The sequence below is a fragment of the Poecilia reticulata genome, linkage group LG5, assembly GCF_000633615.1.
Source record: "Poecilia reticulata strain Guanapo linkage group LG5, Guppy_female_1.0+MT, whole genome shotgun sequence".
Taxonomy (NCBI): Eukaryota; Metazoa; Chordata; class Actinopteri; order Cyprinodontiformes; family Poeciliidae; genus Poecilia; species Poecilia reticulata.
Genome location: NC_024335.1, coordinates 20,977,095 through 20,998,985, shown reverse-complemented (window position 1 = coordinate 20,998,985; position 21,891 = coordinate 20,977,095). Strand labels below are relative to the sequence as shown.

General features: G+C 40.7%; 1 protein-coding gene across 7 annotated transcripts in view; it reads left to right on the top strand.

Moving 5' to 3' along the window:
- Positions 1-21,891, top strand: part of ppfia4 (PTPRF interacting protein alpha 4) — a 60,258-nt gene that overhangs the window by 35,264 nt on the left and 3,103 nt on the right. For 4 of the 7 annotated variants that reach the window (XM_017304956.1, XM_008409270.2, XM_008409269.2 and 1 more), the window contains 25 exons: positions 6,793-6,894; positions 7,042-7,206; positions 7,903-7,977; positions 8,367-8,438; positions 9,206-9,427; positions 10,437-10,571; positions 10,976-11,110; positions 11,252-11,335; positions 12,158-12,289; positions 13,107-13,169; positions 13,774-13,865; positions 13,947-14,076; positions 14,555-14,751; positions 15,175-15,403; positions 15,513-15,548; positions 15,636-15,757; positions 17,210-17,322; positions 17,414-17,495; positions 17,610-17,691; positions 17,843-18,043; positions 19,309-19,371; positions 19,733-19,759; positions 20,352-20,527; positions 20,677-20,774; positions 21,353-21,528. In XM_017304956.1, the coding sequence (XP_017160445.1) occupies positions 6,793-6,894; positions 7,042-7,206; positions 7,903-7,977; positions 8,367-8,438; positions 9,206-9,427; positions 10,437-10,571; positions 10,976-11,110; positions 11,252-11,335; positions 12,158-12,289; positions 13,107-13,169; positions 13,774-13,865; positions 13,947-14,076; positions 14,555-14,751; positions 15,175-15,403; positions 15,513-15,548; positions 15,636-15,757; positions 17,210-17,322; positions 17,414-17,495; positions 17,610-17,691; positions 17,843-18,043; positions 19,309-19,371; positions 19,733-19,759; positions 20,352-20,527; positions 20,677-20,774; positions 21,353-21,528 (3,009 nt within the window). The remainder of the gene's footprint in view (positions 1-6,792; positions 6,895-7,041; positions 7,207-7,902; positions 7,978-8,366; positions 8,439-9,205; positions 9,428-10,436; positions 10,572-10,975; positions 11,111-11,251; positions 11,336-12,157; positions 12,290-13,106; positions 13,170-13,773; positions 13,866-13,946; positions 14,077-14,554; positions 14,752-15,174; positions 15,404-15,512; positions 15,549-15,635; positions 15,758-17,209; positions 17,323-17,413; positions 17,496-17,609; positions 17,692-17,842; positions 18,044-19,308; positions 19,372-19,732; positions 19,760-20,351; positions 20,528-20,676; positions 20,775-21,352; positions 21,529-21,891) is intronic. The other 3 variants (XM_008409272.2, XM_008409271.2, XM_008409273.2) reach the window with 3 other exon arrangements.

Genomic DNA, 21,891 nt, shown 5'->3' with positions numbered 1-21,891 from the left:
TAAATTATAAAGCCATATTTGCCCCTTTTTTGGGGCTATAGCTGCAGTAAACAGTAATGTATTTTTAGCTCTGATGTGAAGGAGCCAGCTGTTTCTGCATGACTCGGATTTTCAGAGGAATAAAAACTAAACATTGACATTAAGCCTCTGCCTGACTCTCGGTGCTTTTGCTGCCTCAAATTTTTCTTCAAGGAGAATCTCTGTACTTAGCTCTACCCGTCATCCAGCTCCCACAACCTTCTTTGTTTGTGGAACAAAGGCCTCTCCACAGAATAATGCAGCCACCACCATGTCTCATGAGACAGTGTTTTCAGGATGTGGTACAGCATGAAGAAACAATTGTGTGTGTTTTCCCACGCTACTTGAAGACAACCTGCAGCTGGGTATGCTGGGTATGCCAGGGGTGTGGATTCTTTTTTAAGGCACCATTTACTTGAACTGTAAGCGTAATCCAATTAGCATACATGATGATGTCACATCACCAAAGCAAGGCTGGCAAATCATCTGACGTGTGAATGAACTCGTTTAGTCTCCTTCCTTTCAAGCTTAGTCACATATTTTGTTCTTTTATTTATTTATTTTTTTTCTCACGGCCTGATGCTCATCGAGCCGCCACTCACCCTCACTGTTCCGAAACATCAGCGGACATCCCATTAGGTTTTCTCACAAATATCTACACATATCATAATTCTCTATCATCACCGCTTCCCGCTTGCTACGTTGGAACTGCTTGAGTTAATGAGTCCAACAAGCTGCAGAGAAGATGCGTGCAAGCCGAATACCGCTCCGGTCGGAAAAGAGACCAGTTGTCAAAGTAACAGAAGGAATCTGAGAGAGATTTGTTGAGAAGAAGAGCAATGTGTATTCTGTTCAAAATGGAGCAGAATTATGAAAAATACGGACGTGGTGCAAAGCACGTAAAGAGAACCGATTATTCACAATGTTTATATTGTTGTACTTATTAGCTTAAGGGCCTTAGCATAGGCACTCATAGGCTTATAAATCATTTCATGTGCACACTTGCTTAAGTACAACTCAGTTTATCTGTGTTAATGTAAATCGACAGTGAATTTAGTGGATGGTGACTAACAGCATATGCACAAATATTCTCTAGTCCATTTTTCTCTTAGTGCCTCCACAGCCTCCCTCCCAGTTCTCACTGGTTTATTATAAAGTATAATTACTTGTCACTCAATAAATCTTGTTTTCTTTACTTGCAGCCCATTCCACATTATCCCACCCCCACCAAAGAAGTGGGATTTTTCAATTTAGGTGAGCCCTGTGCATGGTGAGTATGAGGGATTGCTGCTAAGTTAATGACTCCGGGCAGCTGTTGCCAGTTGCTTATTCAGGTGGAGGGATTCCTGCAAAATCAGTGACTTCATGGAATCAGCGGGATTTCCTTAGATGAAAATTCTATCATCATAGTAATAATAATCTGATCTCGACTGCATCGTTTTATAATTAGGATCACATTAGAATGTATTGTGATGATCCTGGAGATGACATTAGTCCATTAGTCATGTAAATAAACTGAATTGAACTGAATGTGATGCAAATTTTACCTGTTTGTTGTGTAAAATGCCTGAGATAACATTTTTTGTGAACTTATAAAGCACAAAAGGTCACAGTTCTTTGTCTTTTAGCTGTAATAGAGACACATTTTTAGCTAAGGGATTAGTTAGGATTGGATTTTACTTTAGGAACGATAATCCTAATGCAAATTACAAATATTTCTGAATGTCTTCTTTAATAAAAGAACCATTCAAAGACAATCAACAATTAAAAGAGAAGCAATTTTAATTGTTCATATTATTTGTCATCAGAGTATGAGCAAAATAAGAGATGATCTGAGATACAGCAAGCACAAACAGCGAGATTCCATGCCTAAACTCTGTTTTTAAATATATTTGAGATTGTCTGTATACATGGAAACTAAACACTCAATTTTAAAATTTACAGCCTTTTTTTGCATCTGACTCTGCTACAGTGTCTTTCTCTCTCTCCTCGTGCTCAGTCACACGCGCACACACACACTCACACACACAGAGAGCATTTTGTTTCATCCGTTAATCCCAACCTGCTTAAGGAAGAGAAAAAAAAAAGAGAAATCCCTTCACAATGTCTGGGCTCAGCAGTGTTTGCTATCTAACACTGGGGGTAGCAGCATTCCTCTGGATGCCACAGACGCCCCTTTTCCCGTGCTCTGTACGGTTTTACTCCTTGACAGATGTCGAGGTTGTTGTCAGTGAGCCCCGTCAGTATTTGACTACTGAAAAGCCGTCCTGGGATTTTTGTTTGGTTTGGGGTGCTCGGCGTGTCAAAAGGAGAAAAACACAGGGGCTGTATCCGCTGTCAGATAAAGGTTTTGGACAGGCCCTCATGAGAACACAAACCAGTTTTTTTTTAAATTCTTTTTCTGTTTTTTTACACCATTTCGTTATATTTGTTTTGTTGTTCCTCAGTTTCAGAAAAATGCAGTTTTGGTTTTTGTTTGTCCCCTTTTTTTAAGTAGAGATACAGTGGGTTTTCAAAAGGCAGCGTAATATGGGGATGAGGAGATGAGCTAAAGGTCTCAGACTGTTTGTTGAGCTATTTTTATTTATTTTTTTGCTATGATTGAAAGAGACAGTGACATGTAACATCTGTTGGTGGATTTGGTCTGAGCTCCTGCCTATTGGTCCACCCAGTGGAATAAAGGAAAGTTAAATGTGCAAACTGACCCATTTTTCCCCTCTCTATAGTCACTTTTTCTCTCAGCGCTTTCCTTTTCTGCTCCATGTTGTTGCTTTTCACTGAAGTGTAGCAGGCAGGTTCGGTAACCTTGCAGGCAAGATTGCTTTATATACGCTATGTGTTCATTTGTGGGTTTATTTTATTTCTATCTTATTCAAATTCTGCTCTTTGTGTTATTATTCCAAAAGCTCATCTTAGTTAGTGTGCATTGGTGTATACCGCTGTTCTCTTTGATGATTTTGGGGGTGGGGGGTGTTCTGTGTGTGGTTCTGCATGTAAACAGTCCAGACCAGACAACATGGCTACTTCAAAAGCATCAAGCAAATTAGAGCACACACACACACACACACACACACACCCACACACACACACACACACACACACACACACACACACACACACACATCATCCTTGTTCAGATAACAGTTGCAGTTGTTGGTCGTTTTTTATTCCTTGTTTTAAAACTGCACCTATCGGCGTGGGAGCATTTGAACACCAAAATGTTTTTGTCAACCGGTGTTATTTCAGCTTTTCTAACTAAAAGTCTCATATCTATTCTTTTTTTTTTTCTGAATGCCAATGATATGTTGTGTTCCAGGTTCATAAATAGTTACGTTGGTATAGGTATTATTGTCTTGTGCAGGATAAGTTTTTTGGCATTCTTCAGCAATACAAAATGACAATACATTTCACGCTTTTCCTACAAATGAGTGATCCAATTTTTTTTGTATATTTGATATCATCATATCCAAAACAATGATTAGGATTTCACACCAACCTCCACGATGCTTTGTTTTTCTGTATGTTTCGTCTTTGTTTGTTGGGGAAAGTCCTCATCCACACTCCGCCTTCTTTTGCTGCAATTTCTGGGAGAGACTAAACGCTCACGGTGCCAGCTTTCTTTCAGCTTGAGCCAGTGTCGAGATCTATCATGAGAATGGAAAATGGCGAGTGCAGTGTCGTCGCACCAGGGAGGTCCCAGATTTAATGTGCGGGTGTGTGTGTGTGTGTGTGTGTGTGTGTGTGTGTGTGNGTGTGTGTGTGTGTGTGTGTGTGTGTGTGTGTGTGTGTGTGTGTGTGTACGGGAGTACTCTGAGTGAACCAAAGAGAGAAATGATGGAGATCTGGGTACCACTTGGACTGATGCCAACCTCAGGAAAATCCAGCAAAGAGCCAAGACACGTTCAGACATCACAAGCGCATAGTAAGATACACACACAGATATAAGAGTTCATTTAATAGCCACCGGATCGGTGCGCTCAGACCGAAAACATATAACTGCTAAATGACATTAGATGATGTGAAGCTTCTCAAGTTCTGGAAATCCAATCGATAACTCAACGAGTCAACAGAGATCTTTATAAAATAAAAAACATGTCTGACATGACCATTGACTTCTTGGACAACATCTCTTGGATTGACCACATCGGTGTCACACGATTTGCCTACAAGTGTCAAAGGCATCGTGTACAGATAAACCTTAAATTATAAATTCTCTGCAAAAGACCTTTGGGTTGCTGCTATTTAGACGTTCACATATAAAATAAGAGTTAAAACTCCTGACCAGTCCCGCACCATTAAAGTTTATAAACTGTGAAAAGCAAACACACAGCAAAAAATGCTCGGCCCATACAGGTCCATCTCAAACTATGAGAGGTAATGGAGCAAATTTTAATAACTCCACAGGAGCGTTAAATGTCCATCAGAGTCAGAAATATGTGGTTGTTTCTAGATGCTTTGGGGGAGATGGTGCTATCTCAGTTTGTGTGAGTATGATGAAACTAAAAGAAATAAAACTCCATATCCAGGTAGTGAGCTGTGAAAGATGTACTTTTGCTCAAAGAAAACATAAAACTGGAACGAGTCACTTAATTCCACTAAGATGTTTCTCTTATTATTACTGCATAACTCCATCATCTCTGTTGCCAAAATGCACTGTTAATATATGTTTCACTTAATTGATTGAGTTCGATAATACTTAACCTAAAAGGGAGATTAGATGTTGTGATATTTCTGGCTTGTATCAAAAGGTGAGAGAACTGTGCCCTGCAGCACCGTTCTCCTCTTAAATCGAGGTCTGTTTCTCTGGAGAACAGGACATGGAACTTGTCCCTGAATTGAACCTTTTGCTTGGATATCCTCGGTTCGTTGGCTCTATCCACACTACTGCCTATCTGACTGTCCTCATTCTTTGAAGTCTCCATTGTCTTTATTTCTGAACTCACGTATATTACATCGTTCTGCTAGAGTTTGCTTTCCAACCTTTCCCACTAGGTGGTCCAGCTTTTTTCATCTCTATTTGCATTAGTGTTTTGTAGACTCGTCAATCATTTAGCCTTTCTTCAAAAAGTCTCCTTTTTTCCGATGAGTTTAAATAGTGTGTCAAACATTCGTAGTACATTGATGTCATCTCTGTGAGGCTCACAAAATTCATACCAGTCAGTATCTCCACCTCCTCAGTGTACCTATGGTCAGAGGTTACTGCTGAACAATGAGTTTATGCATGGAACAGTCTGCTGTTCCATGCATGGAATAAATGCATAAACATTTATTCCATGCAATCTACCTTGGTAGCCAAGGTAGATAGGCTACCTTGGTCTTGGCCAATCTACCTTGCCAGGACCAGTATAGATTGGAGTGGACCAATATAGATTGGTCCTTGCAAGGTACAATCTACCTTGCCAGGACCAAGATGTGCATAGTATCTGTACACATCACTGACATATGCACTAAGGAAATCTAATTTTCATTTCCTCTGAAGCAGTTGACAAGCTGTTGAAATATTAGAAATGAGAGGTGTACTTAAATCTCCAGGTATTGTCACAAAAAATGCCCCAGCAGTGCCTTCCTAGGAATATAAAACTGCAGCGATTTCTAGCTAGGGTGTAATTAATGGAAGTGCTGTGTAAAATTTTGCTGCGATACCCCACTGAAAACATAATTTTATCTTATGATGAGCCACGCAGATGCACTTTCACTTGGCTAGCTTCAGCAAGCCAAGTGCTTGGAGTGACTTCAGCTGACAGAAGTTTAGCCTGCTAAATGCAGATAGCGATTATTTGACAAGTCACGACACCCTCAGATTATGCATAAAACATTAAACTTTTGTCTCCAAAAATTCAGGGATTCCCTCAATATGAAAAAATAAGAAAGGAAAAAAAAAGGGAAAAAGTTGATGCAGTATTACACAAAATGTTATACTTGTCAGCTAAAACACACACGTAGAGTATACAAACCATGTGTACATCCAAAATGAAACACATACTTCAAAAGATGTTAAAGGACTTAATGTTCCACAGAAATTCTCCTCATTTAGAGCCGTGCAGCGCACATTTTTTTTAATACACCCACTCATGTGACAGCAACTTGAAGCATATTCCAAGGACTAAAAGTGCTTCAAATCTTTTGGAAAGTGCAAAACTAAATGTGGAAAAAAATAATAATAAAAAAAATAAATAAGCCCAAAGAATTTTCCAGCACAAACAAGATTTCATCTCTACTACTCATCTCTTTTTTTTTAGTTCAATGATGAAAAGCCCTGGTAGCTTTTCAGATAACCGGCTAAGTTTGAGGTTTTGGAATAAGTAAAATAAAATGTCTTCAATTTGTAATCTAAAAGTCAAAACTCTAGCCTTTGCTGGTCCTAACTCTATATGCCCAAGTCAGTATTTCCAACGTGTGCATGGTGAAAGCCTTGATGGATGATTTCTAAATTGATACATCAATGGATACATTAATAGTGTATCAAAGGACACCAGACACTGCTGTACCGCATTTTAAAATTTGATCCCTTTTAATTCTCTTTTTTTCAGAAAACATTTCTAGCACCAAATCTTTCCCATAAGAACCCTGCAGAAAGAACAAACTAAGCTGTCCAAGATTTATATCTAGGCAATTGTCAATTACTCATAAATTATTCCTCACCCTGGTAGTATACTACTCCTTCTGGACTGCGTTCCCACATGTGACTCAGTTCGTCTAAAGCAGTGCCCACTGTGTCGATCAGGGGATGTGGTATTAACCTCAGTGTGGGTGTTCTGTCTGTTTGCTGTGTAGGAGTTTGCCACTCTGACAAAGGAGCTGAACATATGCCGGGAGCAGCTGCTGGAGAAAGAAGAGGAAATATCTGAACTCAAAGCTGAAAGGAACAACACCAGGGTATGTGAACGTCTGTCCACGAGCGAGTGTGTAGGCGAAGTGGGTGGCTATGATCGTGCAAAGGAGAAATCCAAAAAAAAAAAAAAAAAAAAAAATGGCCAAGTTTAAAATGAATTGTTTTGTGTATGCATGTGGCACTGTATGTAGCTGCTGCTGGAGCACCTGGAGTGTCTGGTGTCTCGTCATGAACGCAGCCTCAGGATGACGGTGGTGAAGAGACAGGCGCCGCCGCCATCTGGAGTCTCCAGTGAGGTGGAGGTCCTGAAAGCTCTGAAGTCGCTGTTTGAACACCACAAGGCCCTGGATGAAAAGGTGGGCCCTATGACTTCGGTCAGCCGGCGTGCACTAGCTAATTACTTAATTAAATAATATTCAGCGTCATGGATACCGTGTTACGATGCCTAACTTTTTCTCAAACAGTACAGCTGTTGCCTGTCACCGATTAATTCTAACTCTGGAGGTTTTCTAGCTTTTATTAGGTTAATTAACCTTATTATTGCTCACTGTCACAGTAAAACATATGCATGTGCAAGAGGAAACCATTAATGAAAAACTTTTAAAGAACAAAATTGAGGAAGTCACAAGATTGCATTTAGATCAGTGTTAGCACATTTACAGCGCCGTACAAAAGTGGATACCCCTTGAACTTTTTCATTTGTTGGTAAAAATTCTCAATTGGACTCTGATTATAAATGTATGCTTTAACATAAAGCACTTCTTTGTACGCTGTATGGTTAGCCTTGATGTCCGGTTGATCCTCCACACTACTTGTATTTTGCAGCCTTTTTTCCCCTGGTAGTCTCCTGTATTTATCTCCATCTATCTTACTATGCTTCCACATAAAATTCAAATCAAAGAAATTGAAGTGTGCTGATTGTAATTGAAAAAAAAAAAAAAAAAAAACATGGAAAAGTTCACGGAGTATAAATAGTTTTACACACCATAGGACCAACAATTGAAGTCATTTGAACTGTGACCCATATTCTGTGTAATTTTGGTGTTTCTCAGGTACGAGAGAGGCTTCGGGTGGCTCTAGAGAGGGTGGCGACCCTGGAGGGGCAACTAGCGTCCACCACACAGGAGGTAAAATAACCTGACGAGATTTAAAATCGTCCATTTTGTGTGATACGGTGTTTACAATCCAGACCCTTCCATGATAGCTAATGACTTGCATTATGGCTCTGTTAGAAACCATCACACATAGAGAGGTGGAGAAAATATTCAGCTCAGACTCAGTTATAATCTTACCCTAGCAGGCAGATAATTTGAGAACTAAAGTCAGATCTTGTTATGATGAACTGATAACAAGAGGATGAGTCTTACTTTTTCCGCAGTGTAATTCATAGGTGTGTAAAGTACTATTTTACTGTTACTCGACCCTGAGCTGCACTGAGTTTTGTTCAGAATTTTCTAGGAAATAAAATGAGATAAAGTTGTGGTTTCTTTGCTTTTCTGTTTCATCTCCTTTGCAGCTGAACATGGTAAGGCAGAGGAAGGATGGAGATTCAGTGGAGCGGACAGACGGATCCAAGCCTACATGGAAGGTCTTTTGGGCTGTTTTTCTGCACTTTGCTGTCGCTCAGCCTTGTGCTTTGCTTCCCATTAACATTAAACATCAAAATTTGATGCAGCTTTTTGACTGTGTTTAACCTCTAAGAGTAAAATAATTTTACCCTGTCACCTGTCTATTTCTGCATTTTTATTTTTATTTTGCTAATGTTGTGCTTTGTCTCATAGCTACAGTTTTGCTTACATGATATCATAGGTTATTATAGGGCCCCATGTTGGTTCCTCTTTTATGCAACCACAGGAACTCAGCTTAAATAATCTTAAAAGTCTTATTTTGATAATTACAAACAACATACATCTGCAGAGATCACCAGGTGTGTTTTATTCCAAAGTTTTATTTGGTCTAAATGTATTTTCCCCACTTAATGTGAATGTTTATGTATTTGTGAAAGGTATTCATTAGAAAGCGAAATGGTAGCATTTGGAAACGGAGGAGGGGGTCCTAGAAAAGCTTCGCTCCTGCCCGTTGTATTTTCTGTCAGAATGTGTCCCTGAAGGTTTGTTTAATTAAGATCACGGAAATAACAACACTCTCAGCTACAGAGAAAGGAGAAACAACATCTAAGCAACAACACGAGAGCCTAACCTCACATAATTTACCTCTAAAACGCAAACTTCTCAGTACTTTTTTTTTTTTCTTTGTAGGTCACTCAAAATCATCTCTACAAGTCAGCGCTTTGATGTTACTCACGGAAACAGGTGCAGACAGGTGGTTCATACCTGTTAGTGTTCCTCTTTGCAGAGACTCCCCAACGGCTCTATAGATGCCCACGACGACGGCAGTCGGGTGTCTGAGCTTCAGGAGCTGCTGGATCGGACCAATAAGGAGCTGGCTCAGAGTCGCGAGCACGCCGCCACTCTGAACGGCCGCATGGTGGAGCTGGAGGCGGAGCTAGCCAACGCACGACGGGAACTGAGCCGCAGTGAGGAGCTGTCCATCAAACAACAGCGGGAGCAGAGGGAGGTGAGGTTGAATGGCGTTAGAATTGGGAGGCATATAGATTCAGACACCTGAATAAAGATGTGTGGAAAAGCTTTGAAAAAACAGTGGTAGCGTAAAATACAACTTGTAGATTTATAGGGTCACAAACATCCCATGTTAAGAAATTTTTATTTTCAACAGATTACCATCCGAGGGCTAAGATGGCTACTAAAGAAGGTTGATTTTGATGTTTTTAAACAATTTTCTTTTTATATTTGTCCATGAAAGAGACAGTGGGAAAAGATTTTTCTTTTTTAGTTTACTGGCAGAGTTTACCAGATTTTTTTATTTAAAATCTCATCTGACATCTCAAAAAATTAATATTGCCAGGCAATCCAAGAAGGTTTCTAGGACCTTTGAGGAAGAATCAACATCATAGATCCTCCACCATGAACATGAGATGCTTTTAAATACATCAGTATGTTTGTTTTTTTTCCACACTGGATTATTTGTTGCGTAAACCTTAGTCTCATCTGACCAAAGCACACAGTTCAATCAAAATCACAGTTATCAGTTCTCCTTCTTTGCACATAACGTACTGTACGCAATGTTGCTCCAAATTTTTTCTTTTTTCTTTTTACACATGTAATGCAAAATGTTTCTTTTTCAACAGAATAATGCCAGAGACAGTTTAATCAGTTTTATAAAAAATAAAAATGTTGTCAAGGAGAACAAAGCAGCAACAATCAGATGAAAGATTATGTTTGTGTATGAGAACTATAGCATTGACAGATCAAATTTAAAATCCTTGTATTTTTTTTTTAACTCCTTTAGTGTTAGTCTAATGGCAATGAATATTTTGCCATTTTTGGCATAATCTTAGACTTAATAATAATATGCAATATTATTATTAATAATAAATAATCCTAGACTTTAAGGTAATCTGGAATTAAAAACTAAAAGTCCATCTCACTTACTAACATCTATTGAATATGGCATAAGTATACGACTCTTCTCTGTTTACATTTCTCTGTTCTTTTTTCTTGTGAAGAGAGAGGATTTGGAGGAAAGAATCACAACATTAGAGAAACGCTACCTGGCTGCCCAGCGAGAGACAACCCACATCCACGACCTCAATGACAAACTGGAGAACGAACTGGCCACCAAAGATTCCCTTCACAGACAGGTAACACCCCTGCTAACTCACTAGGAATCAAGCAAAGATAAGGCTTTGAATGATGAAGCTTTGTCAGGGCGTCAGTGTATAAAACATGACTTGTTTCACGTTACAACCACAAACTTCAGCTTTTTTTAACTGGGATTTTATGTTACCAAAGCAAACTATTTATCAGTTTGAAAACTGATAAATAGTTTTAAAATTTCTTGACAATTAAAAATCTGAACAGTGTGTCTGAGCCTTTGTCTACTCTGATATTGCTAAGTCAAATTCAGTGCAACCTTCTCCCAAGCAAAAGTAATATCTATAAAATCCAGTACAAAATTTTAACTGGAGCTGTTTAAAGCAACGTCTTATTAATGCGCCTCTTTTTATCATTATTATTATTTTTTGAACGTGTCTGCGGATGTTAGAGTGAAGAGAAGGTACGCCAGCTGCAGGAGATGCTGGAGATGGCAGAGCAGCGGTTGGCTCAGACCATGAGGAAGGCCGAGACTTTGCCAGAGGTTGAAGCTGAGCTGGCACAGAGAGTGGCGGCACTAACCAAGGCAATACACACACACACAGATCTCACAAGTTTGAACCTGAGAAGGATGAAACCATCAGAGGCATTAACAGCGATAGCACATAAGCTTGTAAAAACAGCCCTTTCTGAAGCTTCCAGTATATGTACATGTCTCCCCCTGCAGGCTGAGGAGCGTCATGGCAACGTGGAGGAGCGGCTTCGACAGCTGGAGTCACAACTGGAGGAGAAAAACCAAGAGCTTGCAAGAGTACGTGTGTCTGTTTGTGTGCGGGCATCAGGCTTGTGTGCGTGTGTGTGTGTGTGTGTGTGTGTGTGTGTGTGTGTGTGTGTGTGTGCATGTGTGTGCATCACCCCTGCAGGGTTATTCTGACCTCTAACAATAATAATGCCTATATGATTTGGCTGATGCTCCACGTTTTGGCTGTGTGCTTGCTCATGCATAAATGTACACACACACACACACGCCCACACACACACACACACACACACGCGTGCACACGCACCCATGCAGACACACGCTCAAGAGGAGCTTGTCATTTTCCTCAGTGCATTGTGGCATAAATTCAAACCAAATTGTACAAATCTCTCTGCCCTCCCCCTCACTCTCTCCGCTTTAAGACTGATTGGATACTATCTTTAGACTCTGAATAATTCACGCACAGCTAATTTCCCTCTCCCTCGCTCTCTCTCTGCGATCTCATGACTATATTTAGTAGAAAGACCTCTCTGAGCGTGCAGATGTGTGTTTACGTGTCTGTGATAAATGTTCTTCTTTAATGGAATTACTCCAGAACACATATTAAGCACAGTGCTTCCCATTTAATAGATGCTGTTTAACCCTTTTTCATCATCAAGTTAATGATGGTAATTAAATCATCCTGGCTGGCCAAGAAGACCTATATCTGGCAGCTGGTGATCTAGAGCTAAATTCACACTTTATCCCTTAATCCACGTAGAAATGCTTAATTAGCTGAATAAATACGCCCACATGGAATTTGTATCAAAGAGAAAAATGTGACAAAGTTGTTACTTTTTTTTCCCCCTTGGCTCTCCCTGCCTTGCTCGTTAGGCTCGTCAAAGGGAGAAAATGAACGAGGAGCACAACAAGCGTTTGTCCGACACCGTGGACCGTCTGCTCACGGAATCCAACGAACGGCTGCAGCTCCACCTGAAGGAGCGCATGGCCGCCCTGGAGGACAAGGCAAGGCATCCTCACACCTTCGTCCAACCAGCAGCTTTTTCCATTTTGTTTTAGCTCATACATTAAATGAAGCTGCAGAGCACACACAGGTGCACTTTAATAAATTAGAATATCATCAAAACAGTTAACTTCAGTAATTGAATTTAAATCAACTTTATTCATGTTACAAAACGAAATTCAAAACGAAAATCCGAAACTTAGTTTCTCATCAAATTTTAATATTACAACAGATCAGTACAAAATGAATTAATGTATTAATTTTAATGTGGTCGTTTTATGTTTTGGTTTTTAATTTTGCGATTATGTGCAATAACTTGGCAGTTGTCCTCCAGACAGTCATTTGCATGTTTTCATTGTTAATAAGGGTAAATCAGTTGTCTGTTCACCGTTTGATGTTTTCCACCATAACATTGGAAAGTTGAGTGGAAGGACAAACAGCAATTAAAAAGTATAACAAACAAGTTACCCATGAGAGCCTCCATTGCCCCAATACTGTAAAGTCTACAGAAACACTTCTTTGGAAGCCCTTTATGTCTGTATAATTTTTTTTTTTATCGGCCTAATGCTATATATTACGTTAATTTCTGATTATGAGCATTTTGGGTGTTTATTAGCTGTAAGCCATAATCATCGTTAACAGAAATGAACAGCTAAAAATGTACTCTATGTCACTCTGAATGTGATCTGCGAATATAATACACAAGTATGACATTTTGGATTTCTTAAAATACATACATTTTTTTTGTCTATTAAGATGCGCCTGTATTATAACAGTTTTTAAAATATTTTTATTGGATTATCTCATCTTTTTGTCAAGAATGCGCTCATTCAGGACCTGGAGAATTGCCAGAAACAGCTTGAAGAGTTTCACCACACCAGGGTCAGTAAGCCAGCAACAAATCAATAAATCTAGAACTGCTTCTTGTCTTACAACTTAGGTGTGTGTACTGAAAAAGGAATAAGTTATTTTACTCGATACTTCACCGATATCTAGAATTACTGCGCAATAGTAGTAGCTATTAATAAGTTGTTGAATTCAGAGTTTAAAAAAAAAAAAAGCATTTATTCTTTTAATTGATTACTGTTTTTGAGAATATGATAGAAAATGTATGGGCCACTTTGTTTTAATTGATCAAATAAAATCCAAATTAAATACATAAAGTTTCAAGATTATAATTTGGCACAACATGCAGAAGTTTAATGGGCATGAATACCTTTGCAAGGCACTTTAATAACCAAAAATATTCTTGCTTACATTTGTGCCTGATATTTCATCTCAAACTTTTGAACGTTTTTCTTTTTCTTACTAGGTTTTTGACTTTTCCTATGGATTAATGTAACAGATAGCATACACTTGCTTCCTGGCCTTGTCCAGCTCACACATCTTAGCACGCAGTGTTTTATTTATTTATTTATTTTCAATTAACTAAGGGCTTTCAGAGCAGTGGCTTTATTACTTTTCAAGAACGGCCTTTCTACTTCAGGAACGGCTGATTGGCGAGATTGACAAGCTGAGAAACGAGATTGACCATCTGAAACGCCGCAGTGGAGCGTTTGGAGACGGGACTCACCCTCGGTAACCTCAGTCTTTTCTTTCCTCTTTTATCCCTGCCTCCCTCTGCATCTTTAAATCGGTTTCTCATGTAAATGATCCCAGCTCTCACTTGGGAAGCTCCAGCGACCTCCGCTTCTCTATGGTGGAGGGTCAGGACGGCCACTACAGCACAACTGTGATCAGGCGGGCGCAGAAGGGCCGGCTGTCGGCTCTGCGAGACGATCCGAACAAGGTGACGATTGTGTTCTGAATAGGAGGCAGCAACCGGCAGTTCCCATGCACGCATACTAATTAGGACCCAACGGATAGGATCGTTAGCGTTAGCGACCCTTCTAACCACATGCGGCCTTTTGCCAGTGATTAATTTGGGTTCATGTCTGCTTTGCCAGTAAGTGTCAGCGCTTGGCTTTGTGTGATCATCCCTAACTTCTCATTTTCTACTAACTTCTCTGTATTCCTGTCTCTCTCTCTCCCTCTCTCTCTCTCTCACCTGCTGCTGGACATGATGTGTGATGTAAGTTTCTTGTTCATCCATCTCTTCTCGTAACCGGCTCGACAGCTCCACAAAAGTCAGATTTCACTTTTGGATATGTGTGCTTGTACTCTAATTGAGTCCACGTGATTCATACTTGAGGCTGTTTTTCTCACAGTTTATTAACGGAAAAAAAATTTGCTCTGTCCACGCTTATCTTCACACACGTGTGTGTCAGGTGTGTGCCATGTTTGAGCAGGATTACCCGTCCCTGCGCGGGAGCGTCAGCCACCTCCTGGGCAGCGACATCGAGGCAGACTCGGACATGGACGACGACGTGAGCTCGACGCTGCTCTCGCCAAGCGGCCAATCAGACGCTCAGACTCTTGCTCTCATGCTGCAAGAGCAGCTTGACGCCATAAACGAGGAGATAAGGTGGGATATCTCAGGCACAACATGTGACATGGTGGCCATGTAGGGAAAATATCACTACCCATTCAATTGTGTGCTGTTGTTAGTTAATCTGTTACATAAAGTATGTTAAAACTTGTGACTGCAATGTAAGAGTTTAAGAAGTTTAAGTTAAGCCACTGTAATAATTACCAGGTAAGTGTTATGCTATAATCTTCGCATTTAAATGCAAAACTTTTGCATCAGATGAGAAACTTATAATGACGGGGAAAATTAAAAATGAATGTGAAAATATTAATAAATTGAAGTGGCGTGGAGCCCCATGTACAGTTGCCATGGTTTCCTGACATGGAAGGCTGGAGCTTTGGCTTTGCACACGCTACTGTCAATGTTAGAGGTAATCAGTCTACGTGGTCAGTGATGTCACATCCTGTGTCGCATGCCCAGGATGATCCAGGTAGAGAGAGAATCGGCCGAGCTGCGCTCTGAGGAGATCGAGTCCCGCGTGAACAGCGGCAGCATGGACGGCCTCAACGTGACCCTCCGACCCCGAGCCCTGCCCACCTCTGCCACCGCCCAGTCCCTGGCGTCGTCCTCCTCTCCGCCCACCAGCGGCCACTCCACGCCAAAGCATCATGGACGCAACACCAGTCACCATCTAGGAATCATGACTCTGGTCAGAGGGAACACCGCAGTTATGAAAAACACATTCAGTGATCAGCATTTGCATAAATGTTCTCTATTGACAATGCAGTTGTTGTTTTTTTTACTTTTTTTTCTGATAGCCAAGTGACTTGAGGAAACACAGAAGAAAAGTGGCGGTAAGTTTGCAAATACAGCTCAAGTAAAGTAGTCTGAGTGTCTTTCATAAGTGAGCTGAGTTGTTATTTTTTTCCTGACTCTTTCAGTCTCCTGTGGAAGTGGACAAAGCTACTATCAAGTGTGAAACATCACCTCCCTCCTCACCTCGAAGTTTACGGCTGGAAACCAACTTCGCTCAGTTCACAGGCAGCCTGGAGGATGGGCGAGGGTAAACACACACACGCACGCACACACACACACATCAGGAGCTCATGACTCCAATACTACCCATCAATCATTTAAGAACAACTCTAACAGTTGGAGATAAAAAAGGTTTTTTTTCTTTTACATACTAAAAAAATGCAACACCTAACATCAAACAGGAAGAAAAGAGAGAAAAAAAGTGAAGAGTGAAAAATTTCCATGTGGGGAAATGTACCAATAAGAATAGAAGGGATGGACTTTGAACACACAGCTGAAATACAATATAATCTTATTTCTTTCAGTAATTATATTTTAATATCGTATAACATATGCATTCATTACGCACTCAGTGATATATTTTAAGGTGTTCAATAATGTTCATTTAGAGGATTTTGGCTAACGGTTAATGAAAACCCCAAATTTTGAAAAGTACCTAAGTATTCTGTACATTATGTGAGCACTTCATTCACTTCATTCACTTCATTTGCGTAAAGCAGCATGGAGGCGATCAGCCGGCGACTCTGCTGGAGCTCAGGTTACTTCAATATAGGCTTGACTGAATTTTTGGGTCGGCTCTTCATCTTCCTTTTGACAACACCCTGAAGCTTCTCTGTGTTGCTTGACGTTTGTGCACCATGATACCGTGGTCACTAAGGCACGGATCGGTAGTGCGGGCACCTGCCAAGTCCTTCTGGAAAATGAAATCAGCAACTCCATTAAACCTGACGGCAGTATGGAGTCCTGCAGGATAATCTGGCATTGACTTTGGGATTAACCAAACCCAATGGACCACCAACACCGGCAGGTGACATGGTTCCTTGAATTATTACCAGCTGTGAAAACTTCCCATGGAGCGTCATGCAGCTTACATCCTGTGACTCTACACTGTTGCTCCAAACTTGACTATGTTATTTCCAAATTAAAATCTTATATGTTCTTTCTTTCTAACAGAATACAGTGGAAAGTTTAGCATCAGCCAAATCTTTCTTGTCACGTTGTATCTGGTTCTCGAGTGGCTTAAATGCAAGTTAGCTAACGGCCATGCGGGTTTTGAGTACGTTTTTATGTGGCAGTTTTTGAAGCACTCTGTTCTGTCTTTGTGAATATCCCAAATTTGCTCCGCAAGGTTTTTAATCATTTTAAAAACACAAAGACAGTTCTTGCCTTAACAAATGACTGACATTGTTTCCCACTCAGAAAATGAACATCTCAAATATGTCATTTAAAGATAAATTAAATTATTCATATTATGAGTGCATCCAAACCTCTGATCAGAACTATATCTTGGGTATGCACCTTTTATCAAAGTAGGCATCATCTTACTTTTTGTGGGATTTGTTCTGAAAATGAATGTAAATACTCATCTTTTGCTAGAAACAAACTTAAACATAAGCTTAAGCAATAATTGAATGTATCTTTTTCACTTTTTTAAATTGGATCAATTCAACTGTACGTCTCTCGTTTCTACCGATCGCAGCAAGCAGAAGAAAGGTATCAAGTCGTCTATTGGTCGATTGTTTGGGAAGAAGGAGAAGGGTCGAATGGACCAGACTGTTGGCAGGGATGGACAATCTCTACCAGCCTTAACAGGTTCTCTGTAAACTGCATGTTCTACAAGTACAGAGCTCCAAATTAAGAGGAACAATAGCTGATGGTAACACAAGCTACTGTTGCGTTTCAGATTTTGAGATGAGCATTGGTGACACCATGACTTTGGGAAAACTGGGCACTCAGGCTGAGAGGGACAGACGGATGAAAAAAAAGTAAACGACTTAATATTTGGAATATTTTGATCCTCTTCTGATTGCTTATATTTTTGCAGCACCCTTATTGCGCCACACATCTCTCCCTCTTAACTTTGTGTTGAATTCATTCAGGCATGAGCTTCTGGAGGACGCCAGGAAAAGAGGCCTTCCATTCGCACAGTGGGATGGTCCCACAGTCGTTTCATGGCTGGAGGTATTTCACCAATCAACCCAGCCAGACATGAAAAAGAAAAAAAAAAGGCCCTTTGTTCTTTGTATTGCTCCCTTCATGTCAGGCTGCCGCTAATATGCACATTTATGGCGACTGTGGTGTTGACGTTTGTTGTCCTGACGGCTCTGAACAGCTGTGGGTGGGGATGCCAGCCTGGTATGTGGCTGCCTGTCGTGCCAACGTGAAGAGTGGAGCCATCATGTCCGCCCTGTCCGACACAGAGATCCAGAGAGAGATCGGGATCAGCAACCCTCTGCACAGACTCAAATTGCGTTTGGCCATCCAGGAAATGGTCTCTCTCACCAGCCCGTCTGCGCCGCTGACCTCCAGAACGGTAAACAAATACACCCAGTACACCCCCGTCGTTAGAGATGGTTCCTCTTTCCAGTGTTTTTTTTTTGTTTTGTTTTGTTTTTTCAGGGAATAAATTGCGCATGCGAGAAACCAAGAAACATATAATAAATACTCTGCGAAAGGATTCATGCCCCCTGAACCTTTTCTTATTTTGTCACATTACCACCACAAACTTCATTGCACTTTATTAGGGTTTTAAGTGTTAGATCAACATAAAATAGCCCATAATTATGAGGTGGAAGGAAAACATTACATTTTCATGACAGAGAAAATCTGATAATTGTGGCTAGCAAAAACCTTTCCCCCCATTTCAATACTCATACTCTACCCTTTGAATTCACCTATTTTATCTTTCTCTTTCACAGCAGACAAATCAGGGATAAACATCTGAGAAAAACTAGGTTATCAAGCAATACCCTTATTGTTTATTTATTTAAATTACACATATTTATATGTCAGAATGGTCCAGTCTAAGTCCAGACAAAAATCCAACTGAGAAGCCAAAACAGAACAATCTCCTTGCAATATGACTTAAGATATTTTGCAAATAAGTGTAGGGAAAAATTCAACAACTAGAAATGCAAAGATGTAAAATGCACACCATAAAAGAGCTGCTGCTGCTGCTGCTGCTGCTGCTGCTGCTGCTGCTGCTGCTGCTGCTGCTGCTGCTGCTGCAGCAACTTAGCAAATTTGCACAAAATGTATTGCCATGGTGTCAAATAAAATTACTGTAATATAAAACTTAGATTGTCATGATGTGACAAGATGTGAAATATTTTGAGGGGGAAGAATGCTTTTCAAGGCACTGTATACGTTCTCTATGAACGTAGAGAAAATATATAACCCTGAGATGTAACACTTGTGTTCACCTTACCCTGCACTCAGTATCCTTGTATAACTCATGACCCTCACTCTGCATGCTCAGTTGATAATTAGCCTCTTTTTTTTAATTCAGCAGCTTTTAATCGCATGGTTTACTTTTGAAAAAAAAAAAAAAATAGAAAATGCATACATCTACAAACTACCTGCTTACCTGCCTGAAATACACTCCTTCCTTGGCATCACTCAACGAAACCTTTGTCTGCGTGCGTGCGTGCGTGTGTGTTGTTGTGTATGTGTGTGGTGTGAAAATGTACACTGGAGTGTTCTCCCGGGTGTGCCTGTGTGTGCCCATGTATGATGCTCTTGTTTGTGTGCATGTGGTGTGTGTTTGTGTGTGCGTGTGTGTTTCTGTCCTCCGAGCAGTCCTCCGGAAATGTGTGGGTGACTCATGAAGAGATGGAGAACCTGGCTTCCTCCACCAAAGCGGTCAGTACCATCTGGGTGCTCCCCCTCCATGTTAACCCCACCCAGCACTTTCTCACACTCACACTGGTCCCTGCGGCAACACACATATGTCCTCTCCCTCTGCAGAACCCTTACAAAGACCCAACCACATCACACACTAACGCCTTTTTTTTTTGCGACCCCCCCCCCCTCTTATCTGAATGTATTTGTTGGATGCAACACATGTAGCAATGGTAATATGAATGCTAGTATGCTAGCAGAGTATAAGCTGAAATGAAATTTGTGCGTGTGTGCGTGTTTCTGAATTTATATTACGTGTGTGTGTTTGATTAGCCCCTGTCTTGCTAACCTCGTATGTTGTCTCCACTATGCTGCCACTAAGGAGAATGAGGAGGGCAGCTGGGCACAGGTGAGGTTGATTTCCCTAACTGAATCTGTACCAGGACTCTTTATACATTCGCGGGCACGTGCGTAGTAACTGCGTCATGTTGCAGTGTCGCAAAAGTATTCACACCATTTGAAAGTTTTTTCTTTAGCTTTATATAATGTTACAACATTATGAAATAATAAATAATGGTATAAAAATCTGATAAGTGTGGCATGTATGTGTACTCACACGATTTATCTGTTAAGACTTTTGAAAACCAACATTTTCCTTTCATTTCACAGTTGTACGTTATTTCGTGTTGGTGCATCAGATAGAATCCCAATGAAATAAATTGAATTTTTAAGATGTAACATGAAAAACGTTCAAAGCAGTTCTGGAAGGATACTTTGTACTGTTAAAGTGTTTGAGAGCATCATGCAAACTCTAGATCCTGAAATCTACGTAAAGTTAAATATTTATTAGTAGCAGTAGTGGTAGTAATAATAATTTGAAAATCTACTTTATACTATTACATTTGAATTTCTGAGATCATTTCCGTCACATTTAAAAATCTAAAACAATTAACTTCATGACGGTGACACATCTGTAACGTTTTCTGCTGATATCCCTGCAGACATTAGCATACGGGGACATGAATCACGAGTGGATAGGAAACGAGTGGCTGCCCAGTCTCGGCCTGCCCCAGTACCGCTCCTACTTCATGGAGTGCCTGGTCGACGCACGCATGCTGGACCATCTGACCAAAAAGGACCTGAGAAGCCATCTGAAGATGGTGGACAGCTTTCACAGGTTTGCAGCTGTGATGCTCAGCTGTAGCAGCTGAGCTGAACCTGCTCTACCTTTCATCTAATGACTTGATGCGTGAGCTGCAGAGATGGAAAGGATACTGATTCATTGTGTGCACGTGTGTGTGTGTGTGTGCTTTTTATGTGCCCCAGGGCTAGTCTGCAGTATGGAATTATGTGCTTGAAGAGACTCAATTATGACAGGAAAGAGCTGGACCGTCGGAGAGAAGACAGTCAACACGATATGAAAGGTACCGTTTACACACAGTCATCCTCATGTGTAATACATACGCACGCATGCATGCATGAATGAATAGGCTCTACTGTTTAATCAGAAAAAGTGGGATTCTCTTCTGGAGAACCATCTTGTGGTTTCATCCGATACTGTCAATTTGTGCTTGGCACTATAACAGGTGCTCCTTAAACTGTCAAGAAGCCAGTCTTGTGATCTAAAGCCCCACTTGCGTGTGGAGTGCCCCACACACACGCTGGCGCACACATTTAAATCCAGCCGTCCCTCTCGCCCTTTTGACCTTGAGCTCAGCGCATGAACTTGACTCAGCTGTCGCTTCGTATCACAGTCCAACTCTGTTTGCGCGCACATAAACACTCACGCACGCACACATGCACACACACGTTGCGCCTGTTCCAACTTGGAAAGCTGGCTGACAGCTGTGCTTCAAGTGAACAAAGGGAGTGTGCCAGAGAGTTGACGCCATGCGGACATGCACATTACCTCTTTCACTAAACGCCTCTATTTGCTGTTTGTGAGGCACATTAGGTAAAGTGTTTATTTAACGCTGCGCCACCGCTCCGCTTTTGATTTCAGACGTTTTGGTGTGGACCAACGAACAGGTGATCCACTGGGTCCAGTCCATCGGTCTGAGGGAGTACAGCGGCAACCTGCTGGAGAGCGGAGTTCATGGGGCGCTCGTCGCTCTCGATGAAACCTTCGATTACAGCAGCCTAGCGCTCATCCTGCAGATCCCCATGCAAAACACGCAGGTGGTTATACTAGAAACAGCCGCTTACGGCTTACGTGTGTGATCCCATTTAATTTGTTACTTCTGCTTCATCTGGTGTTACATGGAGTAAAGTTTTAAATGAACGCGTCAGGATCTACGAAGTGAAATTTTGTACAAGCAGCTCATAATTTATTACAAAGTTAGTTTCAACTCTCTTAGCATTTTAATTCAGTGTAAATCGATATTAACTGGACCATGAGGGGTTTTTTTTAAACGTCAAGCCATTGCCAGATTTTAATTGAACTGTTATGTACAGAGAAGAATATGAGTTTATACAGTGAAGTTGTTTTTTTTACTGGTTTGTACACTGGCTTTTTTTATATTTACAGCATTATTTGATTCA